General features: G+C 39.0%; 2 protein-coding genes across 10 annotated transcripts in view; one reads left to right on the top strand and one right to left on the bottom strand.

The window, feature by feature from the left end:
• FGF14 (fibroblast growth factor 14) overlaps positions 1-26,827 on the bottom strand; it is a 701,033-nt gene that overhangs the window by 29,240 nt on the left and 644,966 nt on the right. The window lies entirely within an intron of this gene.
• The window catches only part of ITGBL1 (integrin subunit beta like 1), a 292,671-nt gene that overhangs the window by 249,230 nt on the left and 16,614 nt on the right, over positions 1-26,827 (top strand). For 2 of the 7 annotated variants that reach the window (XM_067713278.1, XM_067713267.1), the window contains one exon: positions 8,738-8,780. The exons of 4 other annotated variants lie outside the window; for them this stretch is intronic. In XM_067713278.1, the coding sequence (XP_067569379.1) occupies positions 8,738-8,765 (28 nt within the window). In that variant the 3' untranslated portion in view covers positions 8,766-8,780. Of the gene's footprint in view, positions 1-8,334; positions 8,414-8,737; positions 8,781-26,827 lie in introns of those variants that run through there. One more of the 7 variants, XM_067713260.1, reaches the window with a different exon arrangement.

Below are 26,827 nucleotides of genomic sequence, written 5' to 3'. Positions count from 1 at the left end.
GAGGGACAAATTAGGAATTTGGGATTAGCAGATACAAACTACTATATATAAAAGAGATAAACAAAAAGGTCCTACTGTATATAGCATAGGGAACTATACTCAACATCCAGCAATAAATCATAATGGAAAAGAATATATATATATATATATATATATACACACACACACACACACACACACACACATATGCATACACACACACATATATATATATATTCCCTGCGCTGAAGCGCCTAGGGACCCAGGTCCTTGCTCAGGCTCCCGGGCTGGCAGGGGCTAGTCCAGGATGCTGCCTTCCGGAGGACCAGCATTCCAGGGCAGATGGTTGGTGACACGGGGCAATCTGAACACATGTGCCTCCTCCTGCCTCAAGGTAATTATGTATCAGGTAAAATAAGCAGAGAAGAACCGTCTTCTTTGTTGCTGAACTTTCTGCCCAAAGGGTATCTTTCCCTGCTGTCCTCTCTTTTTCAGTGTTTTTAATGCTTTTACACCATATAGAGTACACCTTAATTCTAATGATAAAAAATAGGTTGTCTTTTCTATAAAAATAATCTGGGCTCCTCTGGTGGCGCAATGGTTGAGAGTCCGCCTGCCGATGCAGGCGACACGGGTTCGTGCTCCGGTCTGGGAAGATCCCACATGCCGCGGAGCGGCTGGGCCCGTGAGCCATGGCCGCTGAGCCTGCGCGTCCGGAGCCTGTGCTCCGCAACGGGAGAGGCCACAGCAGTGAGAGGCCCGCGTACTGCCAAAAAAAAAAAAAAAAATCTGACATTGCCTCTAATTTCCATTCTGTAAATGGAGAAACTGAAAATCCAAAAGGCACTAATAATGGTGAAGAGGATGACGGTAGTGCTTAAACCTGCAGAAAAATCAAAACCAATTCTCCTCATTTAACTGTAAACCAGAGTTAAAATGCTAAGTGGAATACACTTCCCAGGATAAATGGAAGTTAAATAAAATATCTTTCTGTTTAAGTAGTTAGGCAGAAGATATTATATATGCCAGATCACCCTGGCTGGAATAAAACAAAGAAATAGATATCAAAGTCTACACATGTAAACCTAGACAAACACTGTAGAATCATTACTATTTATAACATAGAAAACATAAAAATGTCTGGAAAACATAAAAATTGCAACATAAATGGTTGAAATTATTTCTGAATTTTGCACACAAAGAATGCAGAAGAGACATTATAGTAATATTAGGAACAGCTAAAGTTATCTATATTTTCTCATATAGATGGACAAGATAAGAATAAAATGAGAATAATTCTCACTCCACACTCCCCACCCTCTTAACCCTCATATACTCCCTTCTAGCTAGCTTTCTTTATGTCTGTCAATTGCCTCTTAAACTTTACCTTAAAAAGGAAGAGTCAAAACAGTTGGCTAAAAATGAATAAATGAAGCCTTCAACTTTCAAGGAATTCAGAAAAGTTCAGGAATCTCATCTTAAACTGGGGAGAGAATTGAAGATTCTGCCTGATGAGTGCTCTCCATATGCGCACAAGCTGTCAAAGCTTACCAGGTGATAGACAATTAGGCAAATTAGTCATATAGTTTAGTCGTAGTTTGCAATCTGAAGGCAAGTCTGAGTGGCACCATCAAGAGGGAATTAAATCGCATGTCCCTCTTCCAATTCTAATTTGCAAATGAGAGTTTAGGTCCACATCATTCTTAGACTGGGGTGGTTATAAGAGTGTATGCTTATACATAACCCCACGTAATTTTCAAGAATGTCTTCTATAGTTTTAAAGTGGAAGTTGTTTAATTAATGGAGAAATACCTAATTTTAAACATAGGCTGCCTAATTTTAAAGATGGGGTAAACCTTTACAGATAAGTAATGCACGAACTTTTAATGTGTGAGAATTGTAAAAGGCATCAGAGCAGTTCTTAACGATTGTATATAAAAACATATGCAATTGCACAGAGACACTGTTTTATTGTAAACTCACAGCAGGCTTATTTTTCTGGGAAGGGAGGTTTCGATTCAGGCTGTGATCTCTTCTTCCAAGAGTATATAAACAATAAAAACACCCATCCTTCAAAGAAAGACTTACTTCTTCCAAAGGCAATCTCTTCTCATGAACTTAGATGCAAGATAAAAATGGATTCAGACTAATTCATGCCACAGAAAAACCTTTCCTCATGTTTTAATAGATATGCATTTTATAAGACAATGTTTTTCTGGTTTATAGAGGTGGATAAAAATTAAAATCATTTGTATGTAGGAACCCAAGTTTAATTACTGTAGTCTTTTTCTGCATGAGGTTAATTGATTTTGTCAGTGCGACAGCTATCCTGTGCTCTAGAAACATCCTTTACAATAGTTTGAGAAAAGAAGCAAATAGTACAATCTACATATTTTAATAAAAAAATTGGCACTATCCTATGCTAAGATTTTCTGTTAAAAATTATTAAACATCAAAGTAGAAGAAGTCAAGTTAATATATAAAGGATGTAGAACACATTAAATATTACCTGAATTCATAGTGTTGCAAAAAGCTGAGTTAATTTTAAATGTTATAAAAGGACATTTACTAAGATAGTTTTATTTTTATAATTTTATTATTTTATTTTTGGCTGCATTGGGTCTTTGTTGCTGCGCACGGGCTTTCTCTACTTGCAGCGAGCAGGGGCTACTCTTCGTCGCGGTGCGTAGGCTTCTCGTTGCGGTGGCTTCTCTTGTTGCGGAGCACGGGCTCTAGGCGCACGGGCTTCAGTAGTTGTGGCTTGTGGGCTCAGTAGTTGTGGTGCATGGGCTTAGTTGCTCCGTGGCATGTGGGATCTTCCCAGACCAGGGCTTGAACCCGTGTCCCCTGCATTGGCAGGTGGATTCTTAACCACTGTACCACCAAGGGAAGCCCTAAGATGGTTTTTTAAATAACACTGAACTCTGATGTTTAATTGAAAGGTTTTTAGCAGAGTTATTGTTCTAATATTTACAAATATTTTATTTCTTAAATCTAAACTATGAAAGCGAAACCAAATCTGGTGTTCAGTATTAATTTCTTAGGGTTTTATCTAAACTGACTCTGAACACAGTCTGAACATCTTCATTGCGCTGTTCTTTGGTATCTAGAGAATCTGTTTGTCATATTTTTAAATCACCAAATGGAACTTTAAATCCTACAGCCTTTTGTTTTATTTTGTTTTTACAAAACAGAGTTCTCTTTCTCTATTTTCAGTAGTGTTTTATTTGGTGGGGGGGACAGTGGGCATTTGAGAAGCAGAATCGAAACAGCTAAAGAATTTTAAAAATTCAGACTTGCATTTATTAAGAAGGAAATTCACCCTAAATACAAACTGAGAATATGCAACAGCTCAGTTTTCAATGTCTTCGGCAGACTCTACTAGATCATTTAGAAACGGGTCTGAGTCGGCCTGACGTGGTGCCTTTCCCTTCTCCCCCACCTTGAATAAATAGCGCAACGAGATGGCCACAGAGGATGCCCTTAGCTTATCTGTACCCTGACTCAAGATAAAGGTCACCCTCTAGTGGGGCTGACACGTATTTCAATCTCAATCCCCACTCTTGGAGAAGTGTCACTCACCATGCATTTGAGCTGCGAAACGATTCAGTTTGAAAATCTAATGCAAGCCCAGATTCAGCAAGTTTTATCTGGGTGTCAAGGATGACGAGGTAAAGATTATTGTACTTCGCCCTAAGAAACTGGCCCCCACCTGAGATTAAGAAATTGAAAGTCCCACTAAGCCTATTAATGCCATGGTAAAGTTACTCGTGAATAAGTCTTAAAATGGCTTTAAGTGACAATAGAAAAATGGATAGTCCTGTCCCTATTTTAAGAATGGGGAATGAAAAAACCCTCATTTCCCTTAAGTACCACAATTTTACAACATCTGGATTCCTTCTATAACCATCATATGTAACATAATATGACTGCTTATATTATAGGCAACCAATGGATTCACTGGGAAGTATGCAATGAGAAAATAGGAGCAGCTTGAAGAAATTAAATATAGACTCAATGATATTCCTACTATGTGTTCAACACTTTCCTTGGGCCGAGTCCTTTTTGTACATTAGCTTAGTTTCAGAAAACAATAGAAAATAATATGAAGGATAACTATGAGGTATGAATTATTATTGTTTTTATATTACAGGCAAGGAAGCTTAGAGCAGCAGTCCTCAAACTTCGGCATGCATCAGAATCATCCAGAAAGCTAGTTAATACATCAGTCTGGGGATGGCGCGGGAGAGAATTTGCATTTCTAACAAGTTCCCGGGTGATACTGATGCTTCTTGCCTGGGGACCACACTGAAAATCACTGCACCAAGTTAAAATGCATATGTGACTTTTGCAGTGGGAATTCCTTCAGCATAGATAGGATGAGTGCACAGTAGGAACTTAATATATTTTAGTTTTCTGCCCTTGCAGAGCATAAAGACATAGTAACCATAAAGACAGTAACTAAATAATTTCAGGGGCTTTAAACACTTTCTCCCACTTCTGGATCTACATGCAGAACTTTCTAGTTCCTTATGTGACTGGCAAGAAGTTGGCGGGGTGGTGGGGGGCGCGGTTAGTGAAAGTATGTAATGCCCTACAGGAACACAGATATGAGACCCTGAGTGTAGCTCAACGGTCCTCAGAACTCAGTGTGCATCCTTACCTGGGCCCTGCGGCTTTGGATGGGGTATCTGCTTTAAGCACCGAGATGATTCTGATGCATGCAGTATCCCAACATGCTCTGAGAAACTGACTTACAGGTTTTTTGTTTGTTTGTTTGTTTTTTGGCCGTGCCACATGGAGCATGCGGGATCTTAGTTTCCCGACCAGGGATCGAATCTGTGCTCCCTGCAATGGAAGCACAGAGTCCTAACCGCTGGACTGCTAGGGAATTCCCAGGACTTACAGGTTTAACAGACATCTGGTTGCTTCTGACATGAGAAAAACAGTAACAATGGCAATAACCACAAAAATGCCTTTTCTCTAAGGGCTGCAATTTTGAGCCACATCTTGGTTCAAGCTGCCTGACCAGTGACTGCTTTAGGAGTCACGTGAGAAACAGAGCTACATGCAAAAGTGTGCAGATCTGTGCTGGGCACTGGTCATTTGACTACTCCAGACCTGGGGAGAATCTCAACAGAGGCAAGAGGCAGGGACCCACCTGCCTCCCCTCCCCCGCATCTCCCCATCCCAGCCGCAGCCACACGGGCACCGCCTAGGATCTAAGATGGCCAGTCAGACACGCTCACGTGGGGGTCTGAATCTACAGGGCATGAAGCACATACTCAGTGTATTGGGGAGCCTGGTCAAGTAGAGATTGCAGTAGTGAATAGAGCAGGTGATGATCGAGGTCGCTAAGGACCGTAAGGACATCAGAGGGCAGCAGAAATGGTACCAGTTACCCATCAGATGCAGACCGCTTCCGGCTGGGCTGTGCTGCTCTTGGCTCCCATCAAAGCCTGGTTATCCAACATTCGTCTACGTCCTCTGAGAGCCCACTGCACTGCTGACACATTTCTATAATTCTTAACCTCTGATCTCTAGGTTGGAGAGGCAGGTTTACATCACCCATTTCAATTTTACATAGGATCTTTCTACCCGTGTTCCTGTTGGGGAAATAATTTAATTTTTTGGTCTCATTGTGCTCAGCTGTGAAGTTAAGAGGAAGGACCCAATGATCTTTTTTTTTTTTTTTTTTTTTTGCGGTACGCGGGCCTCTCACTGCTGTGGCCTCTCCCGTTGCAGAACACAGGCTCTGGACGTGCAGGCTCAGCAGCCATGGCTCACGGGCCCAGCCGCTCCGCGGCATGTGGGATCCTCCCGGACCGGGGCACAAACCCGTGTCCCCTGCATTGGCAGGCGGACTCTCAACCACTGCGCCACCAGGGAAGCCCGGACCCAATGACCTTTAAGGCACTTCCCAGTCTTCATGATTTCATCCTATCCAGACTTAGAATAGATGCCCTTGGGTGGGAGCTACTACCGTGGAGGAAAGAGGACCAGATTCATTAGCTGGCTCTTCTCTGCAGAAGCAGAAATGAAATTTAGATAAATGAGAGCATCCGTCTGGAAGCTTCAGACACCGCTCCCATTTCTCCTTATAAGCTAAACTCAGGGGAAGCTAAATAACCTAATAAATTCCTAAGAGGAAAAAGGATTTCCCAGCTGACAGGGAAACCTCACATCTTTTCATCTGATACCGACCCCTGAGCCTACCAAAAATAAGGGTGATTCCAATGGTTCTTTTTGCACAGACTACAGCACTAGCAGCTAAGGGAAAATCTACTTTTTTAGTCAAGGTAGGTTAACAAAGTGTCCTTAGATGAAACTGTTTTTGACAGAGATAAATCTGAGTGAAATATGAACCAGTACTCAGAATGAAAGGCAAAACTCTTCCAACTAAATTGTTTGGAACCATTTAGTTCCCGGGAAATAAAATGTATCTACTTGGGGCTTACTCTACATTCACTGCTTCTTGTCTAGCCTGTATCCTGTATTAAAAAGCCCATTGTTTAAGACCTCAGGTTGTCAGATATTCATCCTATCAACACCTATTGTCAAATGTTGCCTCTTCACCTAATTTTCAGAGTCACAAAGACTGTCACAGGGAGAATTAAAGTGCTAACAAAATCTATAAAAAGTAAGCAAAAGTGCACTCTCATTGCCCTTTTTTCACTCCATATGCTTTAAGCTATCCATTGAAAGACTAACAAGAAATATAACCTTAAGTAACACATGTAAATATAATACCAATTCGTGCCTACTGTAGAGCACAGGGAACTCTGCTCAATATTCTGTAATAACCTAAATGGGAAAAGAATTTGAAAAAGAATAGATACATTCAGAATATAACTGAATCACTTTGCTGTACACCTGAAACAAAACATTGTTAATAACTATACTCCAATATAAAATAAAAATTAAAAAATATATAAATATAATACCAATTCAGCCAGCTGTTGTTCACCTGTGTGATTACACAATATGGGTGAAGAAGTTATAAAATGACAAAACCAGAAGAGCTGGCCCATCGTGCACTGTTGTAAACGCTCCCCTAGTAAACTGGAGAGAACCACAGTGCAGTCAACGTAATTTTAACACTTCTCTTTACACTTCAATACCTATACGCTTTCCATACACTTAAATACCTGTTGGGAACCCGAAATGTGCCAGTCTTCTTTGAACTCCAAGGTATTAGCAATTGTCACATTTCATTTTCCCAAATCTGTATCATGTCAAACCCTCCCTCCTGCCTTGTCATATTTCTCTTCTTGCCCCAAGGAATATTTCCATGCTAGTCCAGCAGTTGTATTTTGGCAGGCTGCCGACACAGCCGGGGGGAATAGCTTTTAGTGCTGCACTAGACACACACCTCAACTCCAGCCTCTAGCCTTCCATCCCATCGTGAACAGGTCAGGGGCTATCTTCTGGACTACCAACTGCCAGTTCCCCTCTCATCGAAAAGAAAGTCAAATGTAGGGCACTGAGTGTGTTGGAAGATTGTAAGAGGCACAGCTAAGAGCATTTGGTCTGATGGGTTTGGTGGGGTTTGAAGTTGAGAGAGTAGTGGGGAAATGGAAGGCACAGCACAGGGGCCTGTAATTACAATTATAACACATTATTTTACCTGTGACAAAATAAAAGACTCATAAAATTCCCCCGGCCAATTGTCCCCAGAATTGGTAAGGCCAGCAGAAAGGCAGGAAGAGCCTTCTAGATCACTGATTTGTAGAAAAAGGTTAGTTGACTCAGCTGTACTGAATGTACCAGTATTAATATGGAATCTGCCCAAACTATTTGGATCTAACCGTATTATTTATTTATTTATTGCGGTACACGGGCCTCTCACTGTTGTGGCCTCTCCTGTTGCGGAGCACAGGCTCCGGACGCACAGGCTCAGTGGCCATGGCTCATGGGCCCAGTCGCTCCGCGGCATGTGGGATCTTCCCGGACCGGGGCACGAACCCCTGTCCCCTGCATCGGCAGGCGGACTCTCAACCACCGTGCCACCAGGGAAGCCCGATTTAACGGTATTTTAAGGGCCTAGTTCTTCTTTCCCTAGACAGTTACAAAACTTCAGTTATAATATTTAGACTGGGATGGTAAAGGAGCTTTGTGTATAAAGACGACAGATGCGGAATTTGATACTATATCTATGCACTCCCGTTTCCTCTCTAGTTTTCATTTGGGGTAAATGTACTCAATGTCCCAAAGCAGTGGAAGACTAAGACTGCAGGGCTAGGAGAGGTCTGTCTCATGGGAAATAGTGTTTCATCGTTGACCGTGTTTAGAAGGATAATTCAAAGCAGTCAGTTTCAGTTGGTTTCATTATTATTACTTCTTAATTCTCTACAGACAGTGCATTGTCCCGCTGCTGGAACCCAGGGACCTCTCCCACAGGCTGCACACCCTCCCTTAGTGGGTCTCTAAGCTGTCTCTCCGCTTCAGTTCTCTAATCTGCATGTGACAAATTGAGGACCTGCTCCCACCACCACACAGAACTGTGAACATCACATGCGATAATGGGGGAGAGGGTGTGGAATTGTCAAGCAAATTGCAGCAGTTAAGCTCTTGATTATCTCAAGGTGTGGAGCAGAGAGAATATGATGGGAAACTGAAACTCACTGGTGAACTCCTAACCCCATCTCTGCTCCAGGTGTAGAATGGTCCTCCACCCCACTAGTGAGTAACAATGAAATGAGACTGACTAGCTTGAAAGCCAGCTTCTTCCTTCTCCCTCTCCCTGTTTATTCCAAAGCGGAGTCTCTCAACATGGGCACGACTGATACATTATGTTTCTTGATGGTGTTCATGGGAGCAGACTGGTGCCTTGCTGCTGTGTGCAGGTGAGTGACATGTACCCTTTTTTCGTTTAATTGAAGGATAGTTGGTTTAAAACGTTGTGTTAGTTTCAGGCGTATCATAAAGTGATTCAGTTATACATATATACATATATATTCTTTTTCAGATTCTTTTCCATTATGGTTTATTGCAAGATACTGAATATAGTTCCCTGTGCTATACAGTAGGTCCTTGTTGTTTATTTTATTTATAGTAGTTTGTATCTACTATACCCAAGCTTCTAATCTAACTCTCCCCTCCCCTTTCCCCTTTGGTAACCATAAGTTTGTTTTCTATGTCTGTGAGTCTGTTTCTGTTTTGTAAATAAGTTCATTTGTATCATTTTTTTAGATTCCACATATAAGGGATATCATGTTGTATTTGTCTTTGACTTATTTTACTTAGTATGATAACCTCTGGGTCCATCCTTGTTGCTGCAAATAGCATTGTTTCATTCTTTTCTTATGGCTGAGTAATATTCCATTGTATATATAGACCACATCTTCTTTATCTATTCATCTGTTGATGGACCCTTAGGTTGCTTCCATGTCTTGGCTATTGCAAATTGTGCTAACGTTGCGGTACAGACATGCATCCTTTTCTTTCTCTCTTCCTTTCTTCCAGTGTTTCCATGAGGCTGAAACCATATTAGGTGCTCACATACAGCCTGAATAAGCCACTCCCCCTGCCCTCTAGGATTTCACAGACTGTGGGAGAAACAGTTATAGAACAGACTTTTGCAACATGGTGTTAGGGATATTATGACAGAAGTAAGCAAAAGATACAATACATAGAAGATCTGGCCAGGGGGCGGTTTAGGAAGAGCGCTGAACGACATCCAAAGCTGCAGAGAAGTCAAGTAGTAACGAGCACTGTACTGGGCTCACAGTCTCCCCGAATTCACATCCACTGGGAACTTCATGTTGTGCCTTGACTTGGAAGCAGAGTCATTGCAGATGTAATTAGTCAAGTTAAATTGAGGTCATCCTGGATTAGGGTGAGCCCTAAATACAATGACTGACATCCTTATAAGAAGGGGTACATGAAGACATATGTGCCCATGGAGGGGAGAAGGCCATGTGAAGACAGAGGCAGGGATTAGGCTGTGGAATCCACAAGCCAAGGAATACGAAGGATTGCAGGCCACCAGCAGAAGCTAGGAGAGGGTCAGGGAACAGATCTGTCCTCAGAGCCTCCAGAAAGAACCAACCACGTGGACACATGGATTTCAGATTTCTGCTTCCAGAACCGTGAGGGAATAAATTCCTGTTGTTTTAAGCCACCCAGTTTGTGGTCATATTTAACAGCACCTTAAGGAAACTAATACTAGGACTAAGACGAACTTTCTCTCTAGTGACCCTATAGAGAAATATTCTGAATTAAAAGCAGAATTTTCCTATATTATACATGACAGTCCTTACTTTACTAAACTAGAAACACAATTTATCACTCTCCTGGAATTATTGTCTGTTTGTCCTCAATATATATCGACAGAAGGTAAAATAAGAGCTCTCCTCAAGTAGCCAAACTATCGCCGGCCTTCACGTCTCCCTTTGTCCCCAAAACTTTCCTAGCACCTATGTGATGATGAATTAATACAGACCATGATTAATATGTATAAGCAAGCAGCCTGTTGTATTGTCTGGAGCCATGGTTTGACACCATCACTACATTTGAGAATCACCTGGGGAGCTGTTTTAAATACCGATGCTGGAAGGCTGGTCCCTAGAGATTCTGATTTAATTAGTCTGGTGTGATATTAGGTCATGCTTTTTTTTAAAAGTCTCCCCAGAGTTTCAAAAATGCAGCCTGGCTTGAAAACCACCAATACAGAGCAAGGCTTTCCTAGAAGCTGATATGCTGCAGCAAAGGATGTTAAATTACCTCCTGAAGGTACTAAACTGAAAATACAAATAAAATTCAAGAATAAGCTCTAAATTTGTGTTTATGCCTTACTAAATCTCTGTTATAAACTCATACAATATTTTACCCCAATATGATTTCAATAGTAACTGGGGAAATTAAGGGGAAAAAAAAAAAGGAATGTGACCTGAATCAGAGAGATAGCAATATCATTGATGTGGGGACAGTTGGGGGTAGAGGGAGTGGTCCTCCCAGAGTAGCAGAAATAAGGGGGTGGAAATTTAAAAACAGTAATAAAACCATTATGGCCATGCTACCCTTTTGGGACAAACCTCCCCAGAAAAAGCAACTAAACATAAGAGAAAAAAGGTCACTTTTGTTACCAAATGTGTTCTTCTAGAAATGACTATATTGACTTGTTTACATTTTTAAGTGTGGATTTAAATTTAAGTATCTTGTTACACAAATGAGATACTTTTGAATACAGAACTGAGAATACAAAATTGAATAAAAAAATGACAACCTAAAATATCTTTCTCATTTTCCTCTTTGATGCCCACATTTATATCTTAGTGTTTATACAATTTAGAGGAAAGCACTGTTGGTTCTAAATCAGAAATTGGTCAAAGGAAACCATAAAAGTCAACAACATGTAGACATCTTGGTGTGAGCAGGTAAGTCTCTAACTGCACATATGATAAAATATTTGTTATTTTGAGAATCATACATCCTAAAAAAAATTTTACTCCAAAAAGAGTGAATCAAGCATTAAAAATGTGCTGAACATCCACGTGAAATATTAGGAAGAAAATGTTTTTTAAAAGTATATTTATATAGAGGTTTTTATTTCTCTGAATTTTCCTACATTCATGATGACAGAATAACTTATGAATGGTTGAATCTGACCATAACTTTTGTCCAAACCATTTGCTAGGGACTAATTGGTGTTGACACATTCAGAATAAGTGATGTTAGTAATTTCCCCATCTTTGCTATGTATTTGTATTTCTGTCTTGTCACAGTACATGTTATTAAAACACTATGAAAGTACTCCAGTATTTTAACTGGAATATTAACTAGTGTTTATAAGTGGGATTTATTAAGACAACTATTTGAGTAATACATGACAGTTTAAATATTATCTGATTACTAATAAAGTAAATGTTATATTAAAAATATTAGCCTGAAATACTGATGTTAGTTCTATTTCCTAACCTCAGAGCTGTGAAGAGCTAAATTATTAATAATACAAAACTTAACCCTCTAATTATTTTCTTGTAGGATACGTCTGTAACTATAAGAAAAAAATGTAAGTCACATATTGATAAGTAATTACTATGAAATTTCACAGTCAAAAATACTAAGAAGCTTAAAATAACTGAAATGACTTAATTTAGTGGCTAGATATTAAATCTGATGCTTTAAAAACTTTTTTGTTGATTTGAAGAACGGATAGAACATACTACATTTCTAAACAACCCAGTCAATAGTATCAAAAGATATAGTCCAGTGTGCCAAGAACATTATTTGGAATCAAATAATGACACAGAAACAACTATCAAGGAATTCACTGGGGAAATATGTAAGAAATACAGTCAGAAACAGACACAGATTTAAAACTACTTGAAAATTAAAACAGTGCATCAAATGTATTTTCAAACTGCCAATATGATATTTGTTGGGTCTATGGAATTTTAGGAGATGATTAAAAGTGCATAAATATCTCAACATATCTATAGTGAAGAAGGATGTTTTGGTGCAAATCAGCATGAATCTTCATGTTGAAAGACTCAAGTCTCCACAGGCTTAACTTTAGCAGGTAATATATTTCACTCACACATATAGTGCATTAGCATTCTGTCTCTATAGGCACAAGGAACAAACAGGGTTTAACAAAGCCTTGGCAAATACACTGAGGCTAATAAGACACATGATGAAAGGTTAATTTAGCACGTTGCAAGGCTTTAATTATTTAATGTGATAAATAGCCCTTTTTTTCAAGTATTGACCTGAAAGAAAAGATTTCTTCTCATTACAGTTAGGCTAACAACATAAAAGCATTAGTAGATAATTATCATTTATGTAAGTCTATTCATGCTACCAAAATGAAAACTTTGAACATGACATAGAGAACTTCATTGAAATTATACTGACTCAGAATTGTGGACTTTAGACAAATACCTTGCTTTTTACTTAATAAGGTTGTTGTAGTATTGAATACTTATTTGGTCCCCAATGTATAACAGATAGCCCAATTCTCTGATCTGTGAATTTAAGGCATGGGCTGACAGAACATTTTCATGTAAAACTCTCTAAAGATTTTCAACTTGAGTTTTATGAAACTCTAGGGATTCTATATATTTGGTTATAACTCCTGCTTTCAAACCACATTTTAATAATGTTCAAACTAAGAATATACATAATCTAAGGGGAACCAATTTTAAAAAAACCTCTTAAATTGCTAAGTACTTGTATCACCTTGACTTTGCACGTACATTTATTAAAAAATAATGCTATTGAACAGATACGATTTGAGGCCAGCCTTTGATACATTTCAATAAAATGCAGTAAATAAGAAATAATATATTTGAATACAGTAGCATTCACAGCTTCAAGGAAGGAAAGACATTATTGGAATAGAGCAAGGATTATTGTATTGACAAGGACACTGGGGAAGTTCCCTCAACCAGCAACAGCCTGGATACATTATGAGAAGCCTTTGAAGAACTAAGTAACAGAAGAGTGCCAGAAGAATTTTTTAGTTGCACAATCTAGCAGCTAATTCATTGTTATTTGTTAATTAGTCCTCCACGGTTTCATATAATTAACACAAAGTCATCTTTAAATGGAGAAATAAAATGTTTCCAATATTGCTGACAGATGCGCATTCCAAATAGTTTGTCTTTCAACCACAGTACCAGGATAGAACTTTCTACACTACTCATTACATCTTGGGGTGGGTACCCCCTTTATTTCCTCTCCTCTCAGAATAGAGAGGCTTTGGTTTCTGTAATAACTTCCCATTTATCTCTGGTTGAAAGTGGTGGAACTTTTTAATAATTAAATTTGAATTCTCTCTAATTAGCAAGTTTAAGATAATGACAGGAATTGTACCACATATTGCAACCCAAGTAGGGCTGATGTAAAACAGATACATTATGTGACTTAATGAAGCAATATTAAGAAAAAAGAATCCAGAAATTACTCAAGTTCAAAGACACAAATAAATTGTAGCATTAAAGTTAGAAGATAAGAATTTCCTTTTGTCAGGCAGATTTTGGAAAGAAGCCTGTGAGGGGCAGCTCCTGTAGAATCAAAGATAATTTTCCTACATAGAAGAGAAAAAGGGGACTCACTGAAGACCCCAAATTACAGACTATTCTCAAATAAATATTAGTTTTTATAATGTCTGTTCATTGTTGGTTTCTAAATATTTTTGAAAAATAGACAGCAGAAGAGACTGTTAGGGGCTTCATGAAGCCATTGTCTTAGATTAAGACAAGGTTTGACAACTATTACACTTTGGTTGTTTTGTACGGCTTTTGGGCCAGTATTTGCTGATTTGCTTCCTTTCATTAGTGAAGCGGGGGGGAGGGGGTGCTACCAATCAGTTCATATTTTGCATTTCTTTTTTTCCACACCAGAAGAAAAGTATTTTAAAACTCAGCATAATGCTTTAAAACATACTGGATCATAAAACTTTTAACACAGGGAAATCCTTTCAGCATTCTCTAGCCTAGTTTCTTCATTTCACAGATGAGTAATCAGATGCTCTGAGAGAGGATGTTGTTTGCCCAAGGTCACTTAGCTGACAGGAAATCTAATTTACAACTAATGACAAATTTCTTTCACACAAGCACTTGTGGACATTTTTTCTGCCAGTGATATAGGTGAACACAATTTCATAAAACTTGCAGATAAACAGAAACAGAGAGGGAGAACTAATATGTTAGAGATGATTAAATAAAAGTTCAAAAGTATGTTGGCTAGTTAGAGTGATGAGAAAAAGTGGCAAAATAAGATTTGATAGAAAATTGATGTAAAATTCTCCTCTAAGTTGACTATACCTGTGTAGACCCCACCCAGTTCTACAGTTACAGAAAGGAGAGGATCAATCTAAAAAAGAGCTCATGCCAAAAAGACTGGTTGTCAGACACACTAGTTTAACTGACTTCATTAATATATACAAATGAATGTCCATTTCAATGAAGGCAATAGTCCTACTGAATGTGTTTAGAGGCAGAAGACTTGTACTAAAGTTCTACCTCTGTCCCAGTTGTGACTATTATCTGAGTATCATCTGTAGTGATTTTTTAAATGTATGCCATTTCCACTAGATTACAAGAGGTACAGGAGTGGCACCATATTTGTTTTATTCCCTCCTATATCCCAGAATTTTGCACTGTGCCTGGCATATAGTAGGCCCTCAATAAGTACTTGTTGAATCAATTATTAAGGTATGTGACTTATCCTTTCTGAGCCTTGGTTTCCTCATTTGTAAAATTAAGAAGCTACAGTTGTTGCTGTGCATGTTGCATAAGAAAGTATGTAGAAGGGCTTTGGAAACTCCAAAGTGCTATAAATAAATAAGCGGTCGCTACTATTATTGATAAATGCTACCAATGATGCTTAAAGAAACAAACAATTTAGCTTGGAAAAGCCAGGGTTAGTGGAATGGTATAGCTGCCTCCAAGTAACTGAATAAGAATTATATTAAAAAGAAATTGGACCCTCTTCTTATGTTGCTGCAGAGGAGCCAGTTGGCCAGGCAGGTGTGTCTCAGTGTCAGGACAATCTGTAACCACGAGAACGAATTCTAATATCTTCCCTCTATCACTGGAAATCAGCTGAGATGTCAGAATTTCTCAATGTAGGGGCTTAAAGGGTAGAGCAACCTGGTAGACTGGGGAAGGGGACTTCAAGTGATCACATCATGAAGCAAGCCCAATTCATCACATGATAAGCTCAGTATTTTGCTTTGCTTTTACATGTATTCATTGTGCCCAAAGTGGCTGAAGAAGATTAGGTTGATTCTGAAGTCCTGTCCACCCTGACCCTCACTCCTATCTCTGGCCACACTTTGACACCACCATTGGGGAAAATGTTTAAACAAAGGCTAATATAGATGATAGAAGGAATCACTCATTGGGCAAGAGAGTGGACTTTTGAACTTCAGGGTCATATCCAATTGCAAGTTTCTGGATATATGTTGGAGAAACTAAAAATTTGGATTTGGTGATGAATAAATGAGCTTAAAAAGGACTGGAAAAAAGGGATACAAAATCCTCTTTTTGCTTCCCTGCGATAGAGAAAACAAAATTTAAGCAATGATTTATATTGGCTACACCTTCTACCTTCCAAAAAAAAATCACTATATAAACTTCTATATAGGAAACAAATATAATTTTGTATTAATGTATAAATATGACAGTTTGTATCTATAACACACATACCTACAAACCACACACACATATAATACAATTATATAGAACTGTTATCTAATTTACATATCTCATTTTGGCACTTATGTGAATTTAGTTTTCAAATGCATTAACCAACAGAAACTCTTAGCGATCTGATGAACCTTGAATCCACTTAGAATCTGTCTTCTCTGCTAGAAAAAAAAAGAGTATGTTTTTAGAAAAACATTTGGCCCAAAGATGATATAAGGAAAAGCTTTCCCCATTTAAATAGCTGCTATTTTTATAAATGGAACCAAATCAACTTCTCCATAAGGAGAAAACACACTTGTGAAGAGCTGAGAAACTCTGAGAGGCTGGGGAGAGGGAAGGAGGAGTTCGAGTTGCTAAGTTGTTTTCTCTTACATGTAAGCAACATATCTTAGGGAGGAAAAAAAGAGATGCACTGAGACCTATTTCCTTGCCTCTGTGTAGATTAGTATAGCAAAGAGTGAAGTCTTAAGGGAGGATGAGGATACTAGGGAAAAAGTGCAATTATGCCTAAAGGATTTCGTGTAAGTCGACAGGGAGTATAAAATGAAATTGGAAAGGCAAAGAGTCTGTGTTCCCCTTGACGCCAATATGTGCTTTCATTTGATATTAATAGTCACCGAGCCAAGGGGAAAAAGCACCTTTACCTTTTGCAGTTATTCCTAGCTACCAATTATGTACGTGAGCTAGAATACTCAGGCCACATACACAGACTTCTCAATTAGAAACACTATATTTCTAAGAGTAATTATAACATACATCGCATGGCAATATTTTTCCAGGATGATGGAAAGTTCATGAAAGCATTATATAATTCCCTGAAATGAAAAACCAGCTCAGTCAACAGGGATTACTGAACTTCTATCTTCTTATTCACATGACACATTTGGTAGTTCCATTAATATGGCTGGAAATTATGCACAGGTAACCAGAAAAGATGTCTCAGACCTTCCACGCCTTCCGTTATAATCAGTGGGGAAATCAGAAGGCAGTTTTCTTTCTGAATCGTTTCTCTGAGTGAAAGCTAGTTATTTAACTGCATTTATCGGTTAATCAGTCAGAACCTGAAGATATTAAAATTTAAAATTTAGAACGGGGCTCCAGAAAGGTAGTTGTTTTGTGAAACACCAAAATGAAAATTGCTTGGTGTTATTACTGCCGTCTTAAGTTGAAGCCATAATTATTAGGATGCCTTTCTCAAGGGCAGTGTCCAGGGAGCACCCAGGTCATTATCAGAGTTTATTTTCTCCTGAAGCTTGCCATTCAGGGACTCTGTTTTCAGTTCAGGGACATTACAGTAAAACCCTCCCAATTTCTACAGATCAGTGTCAGATCTCAGCTGGCAAAAGGCAGCTTTCAAGCTGACCTCTTCAAGATGCAGAAGGCCATAGCTCCAAATACGGTCACTGACAGCTGAGAAGAGCTGAAGGAAAACTCAGCTCGTGAACAAACCCCACACTTCTTCAAAGCACATCCCTGTGTCGAGGTCTGGTCACATGCAACATGTCCTAAAGCTGTGCTTCTGCCTCCCCGCCGACCTCCCACCCCCATAGCTCCCGTGTGCTACCAGCCTCACAACCTGCAATACTCCTCCCATGGGAGTACCTGGAATTAGAGGCCAAAGAACAAGACCAGTGACAAAACAGCAGGCTCCACGTTCTTCGCCAAGCAGCTTGATGGCCAGGTCATTGCAAATCTCTCAGAACATTCTCATGAGTCCAAATGCTGCCCAGAAGAAATATGAGAACGGGCACGACCCTTCCTAGCTACACACTGTTGTGGAGGGTTAGCCATGCTTGGAGGAAAAAACTGACAAAATGAATGAAAAAAGTATGCACTGGTTCATGAGTCACCAGACTCCACAATTACTATAAACCAACAAGCTGAAGAGACGACTGACGATCTACAGCAGAATAAGGCAAACAGCTTTCTTCCTGAAAGGAGAGCACTGACAGCAAACTCCATCCGTCTCACACTTAGAACAACCTGGCTCGGCAAACTCTTTTTCTTTCGTGTTCCTTATCGTATCTCTCTCTCTCTTTTTTTTTTTTTTTAACATCTTTATTGCAGTATAACTGCTTTACAATGTTGTGTTAGCTGCTGCTGTATAACAAAGTGAATCAGCTATACGTATACATATATCCCCATATCTCTTCCCTCTTGCATCTCCCTCCCTCCCACCCTCCCTATCCCACTCCTCTGGGTGGTCAAAAAGCACCGAGCTGATCTCCCTGTGCTATGCGGCTGCTTCCCACTAGCTGTCTATTTTATATTTGGTAGTGTATGTATGTCAATGCCACTCTCTCACTTCGTCTCAGCTTACCCTTCCCCCTCCCCGCATCCTCGAGTACATTCTCTACATCTGCGTCTTTATTCCTCTGCTGCCCCTAAGTTCTTCAGAACCATGATTTTTTTTTAGATTCCATATATATGTGTTAGCATAGGGTATTTGTTTTTCTCTGTCTGACTTACTTCACTCTGTATGACAGACTCTAGGTCCATCCACCTCACTACAAATAACTCAATATCGTTTCTTTTTTATGGCTGAGTAATATTCCATTGTACATATGTGCCACATCTTCTTTATCCATTCATCTGTTGATGGACACTTAGGTTGCTTCCATGTCCTGGCTATTGTAAACAGAGCTGCAATGAACACTGTGGTACATGACCCTTTTTGAATTATGGTTTTCTCAGGGTATATGCCCAGTAGTGGAATTGCTGGGTCATATGGTAGGTCTATTTTTAGTTTTTTAAGGAACCTCCATACTGTTCTCCACAGTGGCTGTATCAATTTACATTCCCACCAACAGTGCAAGAGGGTTCCTTTTCTCCACACCCTCTCCAGCATTTACTGTTTGTAGATTTTTTGATGATGGCTATTCTGTCCTGTGTGAGGTGGCACCTCACTACATAGTTTTGATTTGCATTTCTCTAATGATTAGTGATGTTGAGCATCCTTTCATGTGTTTGTTGGCAATCTGTATACCTTCTTTGGAGAAATGTCTATTTAGGTCTTCTGCCCACTTCTGGATTGGGTTGTTTTTTGATATTGAGCTGCATGAGCTGCTTGTATATTTTGGAGATTAATCCTTTGTCAGTTGTTTCGTTTGCAAATATTTTCTCCCATTCTGAGTGTTGTCTTTTCATCTTGTTTATGGTTTCCTTTACTGTGCAAAAGCTTTTAAGTTTCATTAGGTCCCATTTTTTATTTTTGTAGGAGGTGGGTCAAAAAGTATCTTGCTGTGGTTTACATCATAGAGTGTTCTGCCTATGTTTTCCTCTAAAGAGTTTTATAGTGTCTGGCCTAACATTTAGGTCTTTAATCCATTTAGAGTTTATTTTTGTGTATGGTGTTAGGGAGTGTTCTAATTTCATTCTTTTACATGCAGCTCTCTGGTTTTCCCAGCACCACTTATTGAAGAGGCTGTCTTTTCTCCATTGTATTCATGACTCCTTTATCAAAGATAAGGTGACCATATGTGCACGGGTTTATCTCTGGGCTTTATATCCTGTTCCATTGATCTATATTTCTGTTTTTCTGCAAGTACCATACTGTATTGATTACGTAGCTTTGTAGTATAGTCTGAAGTCAGGGAGCCTGATTGCTCCAGCTCTGTTTTTTCTTTCTCAAGATTGCTTTGGCTATTTGGGTTCTTTTGTGTTTCCATACAAATTGTGAATTTTTTTTGTTCTAGTTCTGTGAAAAATGTCATTGGTAGTTTGAGAGGGGTTACATTGAATCTGTAGATTGCTTTGGGTAGTAGAGTCATTTTCACAATGTTAATTCTGCCAATCCAAGAACACGGTATATCTCTCCACCAGTTTGTATCATCTTTAATTTCTTTCATCAGGGTCTTATAGTTTTCTGCGTATGGGTCTTTTACCTCCTTAGGTAGCTCTATTCATAGGGATTTTATTCCTTTTGTTGCAGTGGTAAATGGGAGTGTTTCCTTAATTTCTCTTTAAGATTTTTTGTCATTAGTGTATAGGAATGCAAGAGATTTCTGTGCATTAATTTTGTATCCTGGTACTTTACCAAATTCTTTGATTAGCTCTAGTAGTTTTCTGGTAGAGTCTTTAGGATTCTCTATGTATAGTATCATGTCATCTGCAAACAGTGACAGTTTTACTTCTTTTCCGATTTGGATTCCTTTTATTTCTTTTTTGTCTCTGACTGCTGTGGCTGAAACTTCCAAACTATGTTCGATAAAAGCTGTGAGAGTTGGCAACCTTGTCTTGTTCCTGATCTTAGTCGAAATGGTTTCAGTTTTTCACCATTGAGAATGATGTTTGCTGTTTGTTTGTCATATATGGCGTTTATTATGTTGAGGTAAGGGAACATGCCTACTTTCTGGAGAGTTTGTATCATAAATTGGTGTTGAATTTTGTCAAAAGCTTTTTCTGCATCTATTGAGATGATCATATGGTTTTTACCCTTCAGTTTGTTAATATGGTGTATCACATTGATTGATTTGCGTGTACTGAAGAATCCTTGCATTCCTGGGATAAACTCAGGAATGATCATGGGTTTATGATCCTTTTAATGTGCTAGTATTTTCTTGAGGATTTTTGCATCTATGTTCATCAGGGATATTGGCCTGTAGTGTTCTTTTTTTGTGACATGTTTTTCTGGTTTTGCTATCGGGGTGATGGTGGCCTCGTAGAATGAGCTTGGGAGTGTTCCTCCCTCTGCTATATTTTGGAAGAGTTTGAGAAGGATAGGTGTTAGCTCTTCCCTAAATGTTTGATAGAATTCGCCTGTGAATCCATCTAGTCCTGGGATTTTGTTTGTTGGAAGACTTTTAATCACAGTTTCAATTTCAGTGATTGTGATTGGTCTGTTTATATTTCCTATTTCTTCCTGGTTCATTCTCAGAAGGTTGTGCTTTTCTGAGAATTTGTCCATTTCTTCCAGGTTGTCCATTTTACTGGCATATAGTTGCTTGTAGTAATCTCTCATGATCCTCTGTATTTCTGCAGTGTCAGTTGTTACTTCTCCTTTTTCATTTCTAATTCTATTGATTTGAGTCTTCTCCCTTTTTTTCTTGATGAGTCTGGCTAGTGGTTTATCAATTTTGTTTCTCGTCTCAAAGAAACAGCTTTTAGTTTTATTGATATTTGCTATTGTTTCCTTCATTTCTTTTTCATTTAGTTCTGATCTGATCTTTATGATTTCTTTCCTTCTGCTAACTTTTGGGGTTTTTTGTTCTTCCTTCTCTAATTGCTTTAGGTGTAAGGTTAGGTTGTTTATTTGAGATGTTTCTTGTTTCTTGAGGTAGGATTGTATTGCTATAAACTTCCCTCTTAGAACTGCTTTTGCTTCATCCCATAAGTTTTGGGTCGTCGTGTTTTCATTGTCATTTGTATCTAAGTATTTTTTGATTTCCTCTTTGATTTCTTCAGTGATCTCTTGGTTATTTAGTAGCATATTGTTTAGCTTCCATATGTTTGTATTTTTTAGTTTTTTTTCCCCTGTAATTGATATCTAGTCTCATAGCATTGTGGTTGGAAAAGTTACTTGATACGATTTCAATTTTCTTAAATTTACCAAGGCTTGATTTGTGACCCAAGGTATGATCTATCCTGGAGAATGTTCCATGACCACTTGAGAAGAAAGTGTATTCTGTTGTTTTTGGATGAAATGTCCTATAAATATCAATTAAGTCCATCTTGTTTAATGTATCATTTAGAGCTTGTGTTTCCTTATTTTCATTTTGGATGATCTGTCCATTGGTGAAAGTGGGGTGTTAAAGTCCCCTACTATGATTGTGCTACTGTTGATGTCCCCTTTTCTGGCTCCTAGCATTTGCTGTATGTAGTGAAGTGCCCCTATGTTGGGTGCATAAATATTTACAATTGTTATATTTTCTTCTTGGTTTGATCCCTTGATCATTATGTAGTGTCCTTCTTTGTCTCTTGTTAATAGTCTTTATTTTAACGTCTATTTTGTCTGATATGAGAATTGCTACTCCAGCTTTCTTTTGATTTCCATTTGCATGGAATATCTTTTTCCATCCCCTCACTTTCAGTCTGTATGTGTCCCTAGGTCTGAAGTGGGTCTCTTGTAGACAGCATACATGTGGGTCTTGTTTTTGTACCATTCAGCCAGTGTATGTCTTTTGGTGGGAGCATTTAATCCATTTACATTTAAGGTAATTATCGATATGTATGTTCCTATTACCAGTTGCTTAATTGTTTTGGGTTCGTTATTGTAGGTCTTTTCCTTCTCTTGTGTTTCCTGCCTAGAGAATTTCCTTTAGCATTGTTGTAAAGCTGGTTTGGTGGTGCTGAATTCTCTTAGCTTTTGCTTGTCTGTAAAGGTTTTAATTTCTCTGTCAAATCTGAATGAGATCCTTGCTGGGTAGAGTAATCTTGGTTGTAGGTTCTTCCCTTTCATCAGTTTAAATATAAATATGTCCTGCCAGTCCCTTCTGGCTTGCAGAGTTTCTATTGAAAGATCAGCTGTTAACCTTATGGGGATTCCCTTGTATGTTATTTGTTGCTTTTCCCTTGCTGCTTTTAATATGTTTCCTTTGTATTTAATTTTTATAGTTTGATTAATATGTGCCTTGGAGTGTTTCTCCCTGGATTTATCCTGTATGGGACTCTCTGTGCTTCCTGGACTTGATTGGCTATTTCCTTTCCCATATTAGGGACGTTTTCAACTATAATCTCTTCAAATATTTTTCCAGTCCCTTTCTTTTTCTCTTCTTCTTCTGGGACCCCTATAATTCAAATGTTGGTGCACTTAACGTTGTCCCAGAGGTCTCTGAGACTGTCCTCAATTCTTTTCATTCTTTTTTCTGCTCTGCGGTAGTTATTTCCACTATTTTATCTTACAGGTCACTTATCCGTTCTTCTGCCTCAGTTATTCTGGTATTGATTCGTTCTAGAGAATTTTTAATTTCATTTAATTTGTTTTTCATCATTGTTTATTTGCTCTTTAGTTCTTCTAGGTCCTTGTTAAACATTTCTTGTATTTTCTCCATTCTATTTCCAAGATTTTGGATCATCTTTACTATCATTACTCTGAATTCTTTTTCAGGTAGACTGCCTATTTCCTCTTCATTTGTTAGGTCTGGTGGGTTTTTACCTTGCTCCTTCATATGCTGCATCTTTCTCTGTCTTCCCATTTTGCTTAACTTACTGTGTTTGGGGGTTTCCTTTTCACAGGCTGCAGGTTCGTAGTTCCTGTTGTTTTTGGTGTCTGCCCCCAGTGGGTAAGGTTGGTTCAGTGGGTTGTGTAGGCTTCCTGGTGGAGCGGTGCCTGTGTTCTGGTGAGGCTGGATCTTGTCTTTCTGGTGGGCAGGACTGCATCTAGTGGTGTGCTTTGGGGTGTCTGTGAACTTACTATGATTTTAGACAGCCTCTCTGCTAATGGGTGAGGTTGTGTTCCTCTCTTGCTAGTTGTTTGGCATGGGGTGTCCAGCACTGGAGCTTGCTGGTTGTTGAGTGGAGCTGGGTCTTAGCATTGAGATGGATCTCTGGGAGAGCTCTCACCAATTGATATTATGTAGGGCCAGGAGGTCTCTGGTGGTCCAATGTCCTGAACTTGGCTCTCCCACCCCAAAGGCTCAGGCCTAACACCCGGCCAGAGCATGGAGACCCTATCATCCACATGGCATAGACAACTGTGGTAAAAATCTGACTGGTGTCTTGGATTATCTTTGCTGGGCAATTTATCCGAGCCAGGTTTCCTTTGTCAGGAACACAGTAGGCCAAAACACTGAGACATCCAAGATTTGCAATGAAGACAGGGCTTATTCATAAGGCAGCCAAGGAGGAGACAGGAGAACAAATCTCAAATCTGGCTTCCAGCAGACAAGGGGCTGGGGCATTATGGATAAAGAATAACGCAGCAGGGCCATCTGAGGCGTAGGGAGTGTGGGGAGCATCTCTTTATTGTATCTCTTCGTCTAACTTTTAGCTTCCCGGAGCAGAGCGCTACTGTTTGCAGCCCCTCTTCCACTGACACCTCTCTAATCAGAGTCCGTGGAAACCTGCTTCGTTACGAAAAGGATTTGTTCTGCACTAGTGAATGCAGGAGGGACAGTCATTAAGAGGGGTCATTTGTTAAAATGCCAGTCTTCGTTAGACAGTCTTTGTAATATCCTAATTGGCAAAATTCAGAAATTGATGTGAGACCTAGTGTGACCATGTTACACTCCAGGGCTGTCACCAGAGTCAGGCTGACATCTGAATTTAACTGACACTGTTTGCTTGCTTTGAGGCTGCCTTTCCGTTGTGTCTCTAACTGCAAAGGAGAATGAATCCCTGAGGGAAACCTTTGGGATCGCAAATGCATAAACATCTGGGATTCAAATCTCTTTCAATTACATTAATGATCTAATATGTGCAGGAGAAAGTTTTGAGTCTAAAATAACATTAATTTAGTCTCAAGGTTAGAGAGAGAGATTTCAAACTTTCTGTAAACCCCACATGCCCTTTAAAAGCCCAGAGGGGAAAAATCTATATGCATCCTGTAATGAAAGTGTGATTAGACATGTGAAGGGAACCATATCCTTGAGCTGCTTGGTGAGAGTAGCCGATAGAGCAAATGGCTTTGACTCTTGCCTCTGTAAATCAAGAAAGTCCAGGCAGCCAAATTATTTACTTAAGAAGTGGTTGTAATATGTTATTCTACCTGAGAGCAATCGTCTGCCCACAGCACTAGCTTAATGATCAAATACAGTTAAATTTTGTTGGTCCTTTAAAATCTCACTTGTGTTTTACCGACCTAATATTCTCCATTGCCATTAGCTAAGCCAACCTATTGTCCACTTCTTGCCAATACTACCCACATCATGGGACTATTACAGCACCACTTCAGCATGGTTCTCCTTGTGCAAACAATTCACGCATCAGAGAAAGCCTAAACCATCAGCAACTGGCCTCAACTTGCAGCCAGTGCTTTTTCCCACTGTTCCTACAGGAGCCTCTTCCAACAGGCAGGCCGGCCTCCTTGCTGACTCACTGACATTGACCTACGATATGCTCATTGACTCCTATCTTTGCATTACCTATGCTCTGCTCTGCTCACTTCTTCCCTGCTCCCCATTATCAAATGTTCATCATTCTCAAGGCACAGTTCAAGTTCCTGTCCATTTATTGACCCTGGCTCTTTGGGTTCATACAAATCTCCCCTCCTCTATAGAGTGTCTACAGACTGTAGTATATGGGTTTTGAATATGGTTGCGTGTATTTGTATACATGTGTGAGCACATGCGTATCTATGGATACACAGACAGTAATTTCTTAAAGAAAGTGGCTTCTACTCTTTCTGTTTCTTCCAAAATATCTAAGACCAATTTGTAAATTTCCTCTGTTCTCATAAGGTATCCCTGGCAACCAAGGATTAGTTATACGTGTTAACCCTACTGTCAATGAACAAAAGACGAATGACTGAAAAAGTCATAGAAGATGTCAAAGCGTCACCGTCTCTTCTTCCCCTGGCCTCTTAATCCTGGTACCTCCCTTAGTTATCTCATCCCCTTATCTTTATATGTTATTAAAGAATCCTTTGAAAGGGCCAGAGACTGCAGCTGGGACCAAAAGTCAGGCAGACAACAATGTCATTTGTACATACTACTACTAATAAAAGTTTCTTCCTAATTCAGAAAATGGCTTCACTATAATCCAAAAAACAATAGCAGACCCAATACTCAAAGCCTTAGAGAGCTTCAACTATTTTAATCTATTTCGGGGACTAATAAAACTTTCAAAGAAAAAACAATTGAGGGAAAAATGTGCCTCAACAATACTTTCAGATAAAAATATGCTTAAATTAATATTAATTCCATTTGAAATACTGCTCAAGTGTTTCTCATAAATGTAAAAAATGCTGAACATAAAAAGCACATAAATCAATGAATTTACATGTATCCAATAAGAAGCTATAAATATTTGGGGTTTGAACTGTTGGCCTGAATATTCCATGGAAAACACTCCTATCATTATTATTGTCTTAATATGCTCATTTAATGTCCAATGGTAATTTGATTTGAGTACTATATTTACAAAAAGAAAAACTGACATTTTCTTTTCTGTCAAATGATAACGTTTTGAAGGAGCAATGAGATAAATTATATGAGCTATGTGTTTCCCTAAGAAAACATTTTTTAGCACATAAAGTAGTATTTCTTTATTTTCAATAAATGTAATGCCCTGAATGACCTCCCACTCTGCTGTTCTGTGTAAGATATTAAGGACACAGACTTTGGAAGCTGATGGACTTGAGTTTAGTCGTGGCACAACTACTTATTAACGGAGTGGCACTGGGCTATTCCCTTACTATCCTGGAGCATTGGTTTTGGTATCTGGAATGGACTGAGTGACAGTGGTTCAAAACTTACTATTCAAAGTTAAGATGAAGCTAAAATAACTCATTGCTAATAAGTTGTCCCAGTCATTTGATTGAGAGAATTACCATTACTAGCTAAGAACCAAGCTATAAAATACCACCAACTGTGTGGAGTTATAAAGGCACCCTTGGTTTCTTTGTTACCCTCTATCTTTCAGAAGCAGCTGCCACAGTATCTCAGCAGCCAGAAATATTGTTGCCGATTTTGTGTTTTTTCAGCAAGCACTTGTGAAGCAGCATATGTTCTAATTTTTTTTTCTAAGAAATTCTTGCAACATTTCACAAAAAAGGATTCATTATGTGCAGGCCAATCTACAACTTAAAGTCTCTG

Source organism: Pseudorca crassidens, chromosome 18 (genome assembly GCF_039906515.1).
Source record: "Pseudorca crassidens isolate mPseCra1 chromosome 18, mPseCra1.hap1, whole genome shotgun sequence".
Classification (NCBI taxonomy): Eukaryota; Metazoa; Chordata; class Mammalia; order Artiodactyla; family Delphinidae; genus Pseudorca; species Pseudorca crassidens.
The sequence above is the reverse complement of the archived record's forward strand: the minus strand, read 5'-3'. Positions and strand labels throughout refer to the sequence as shown.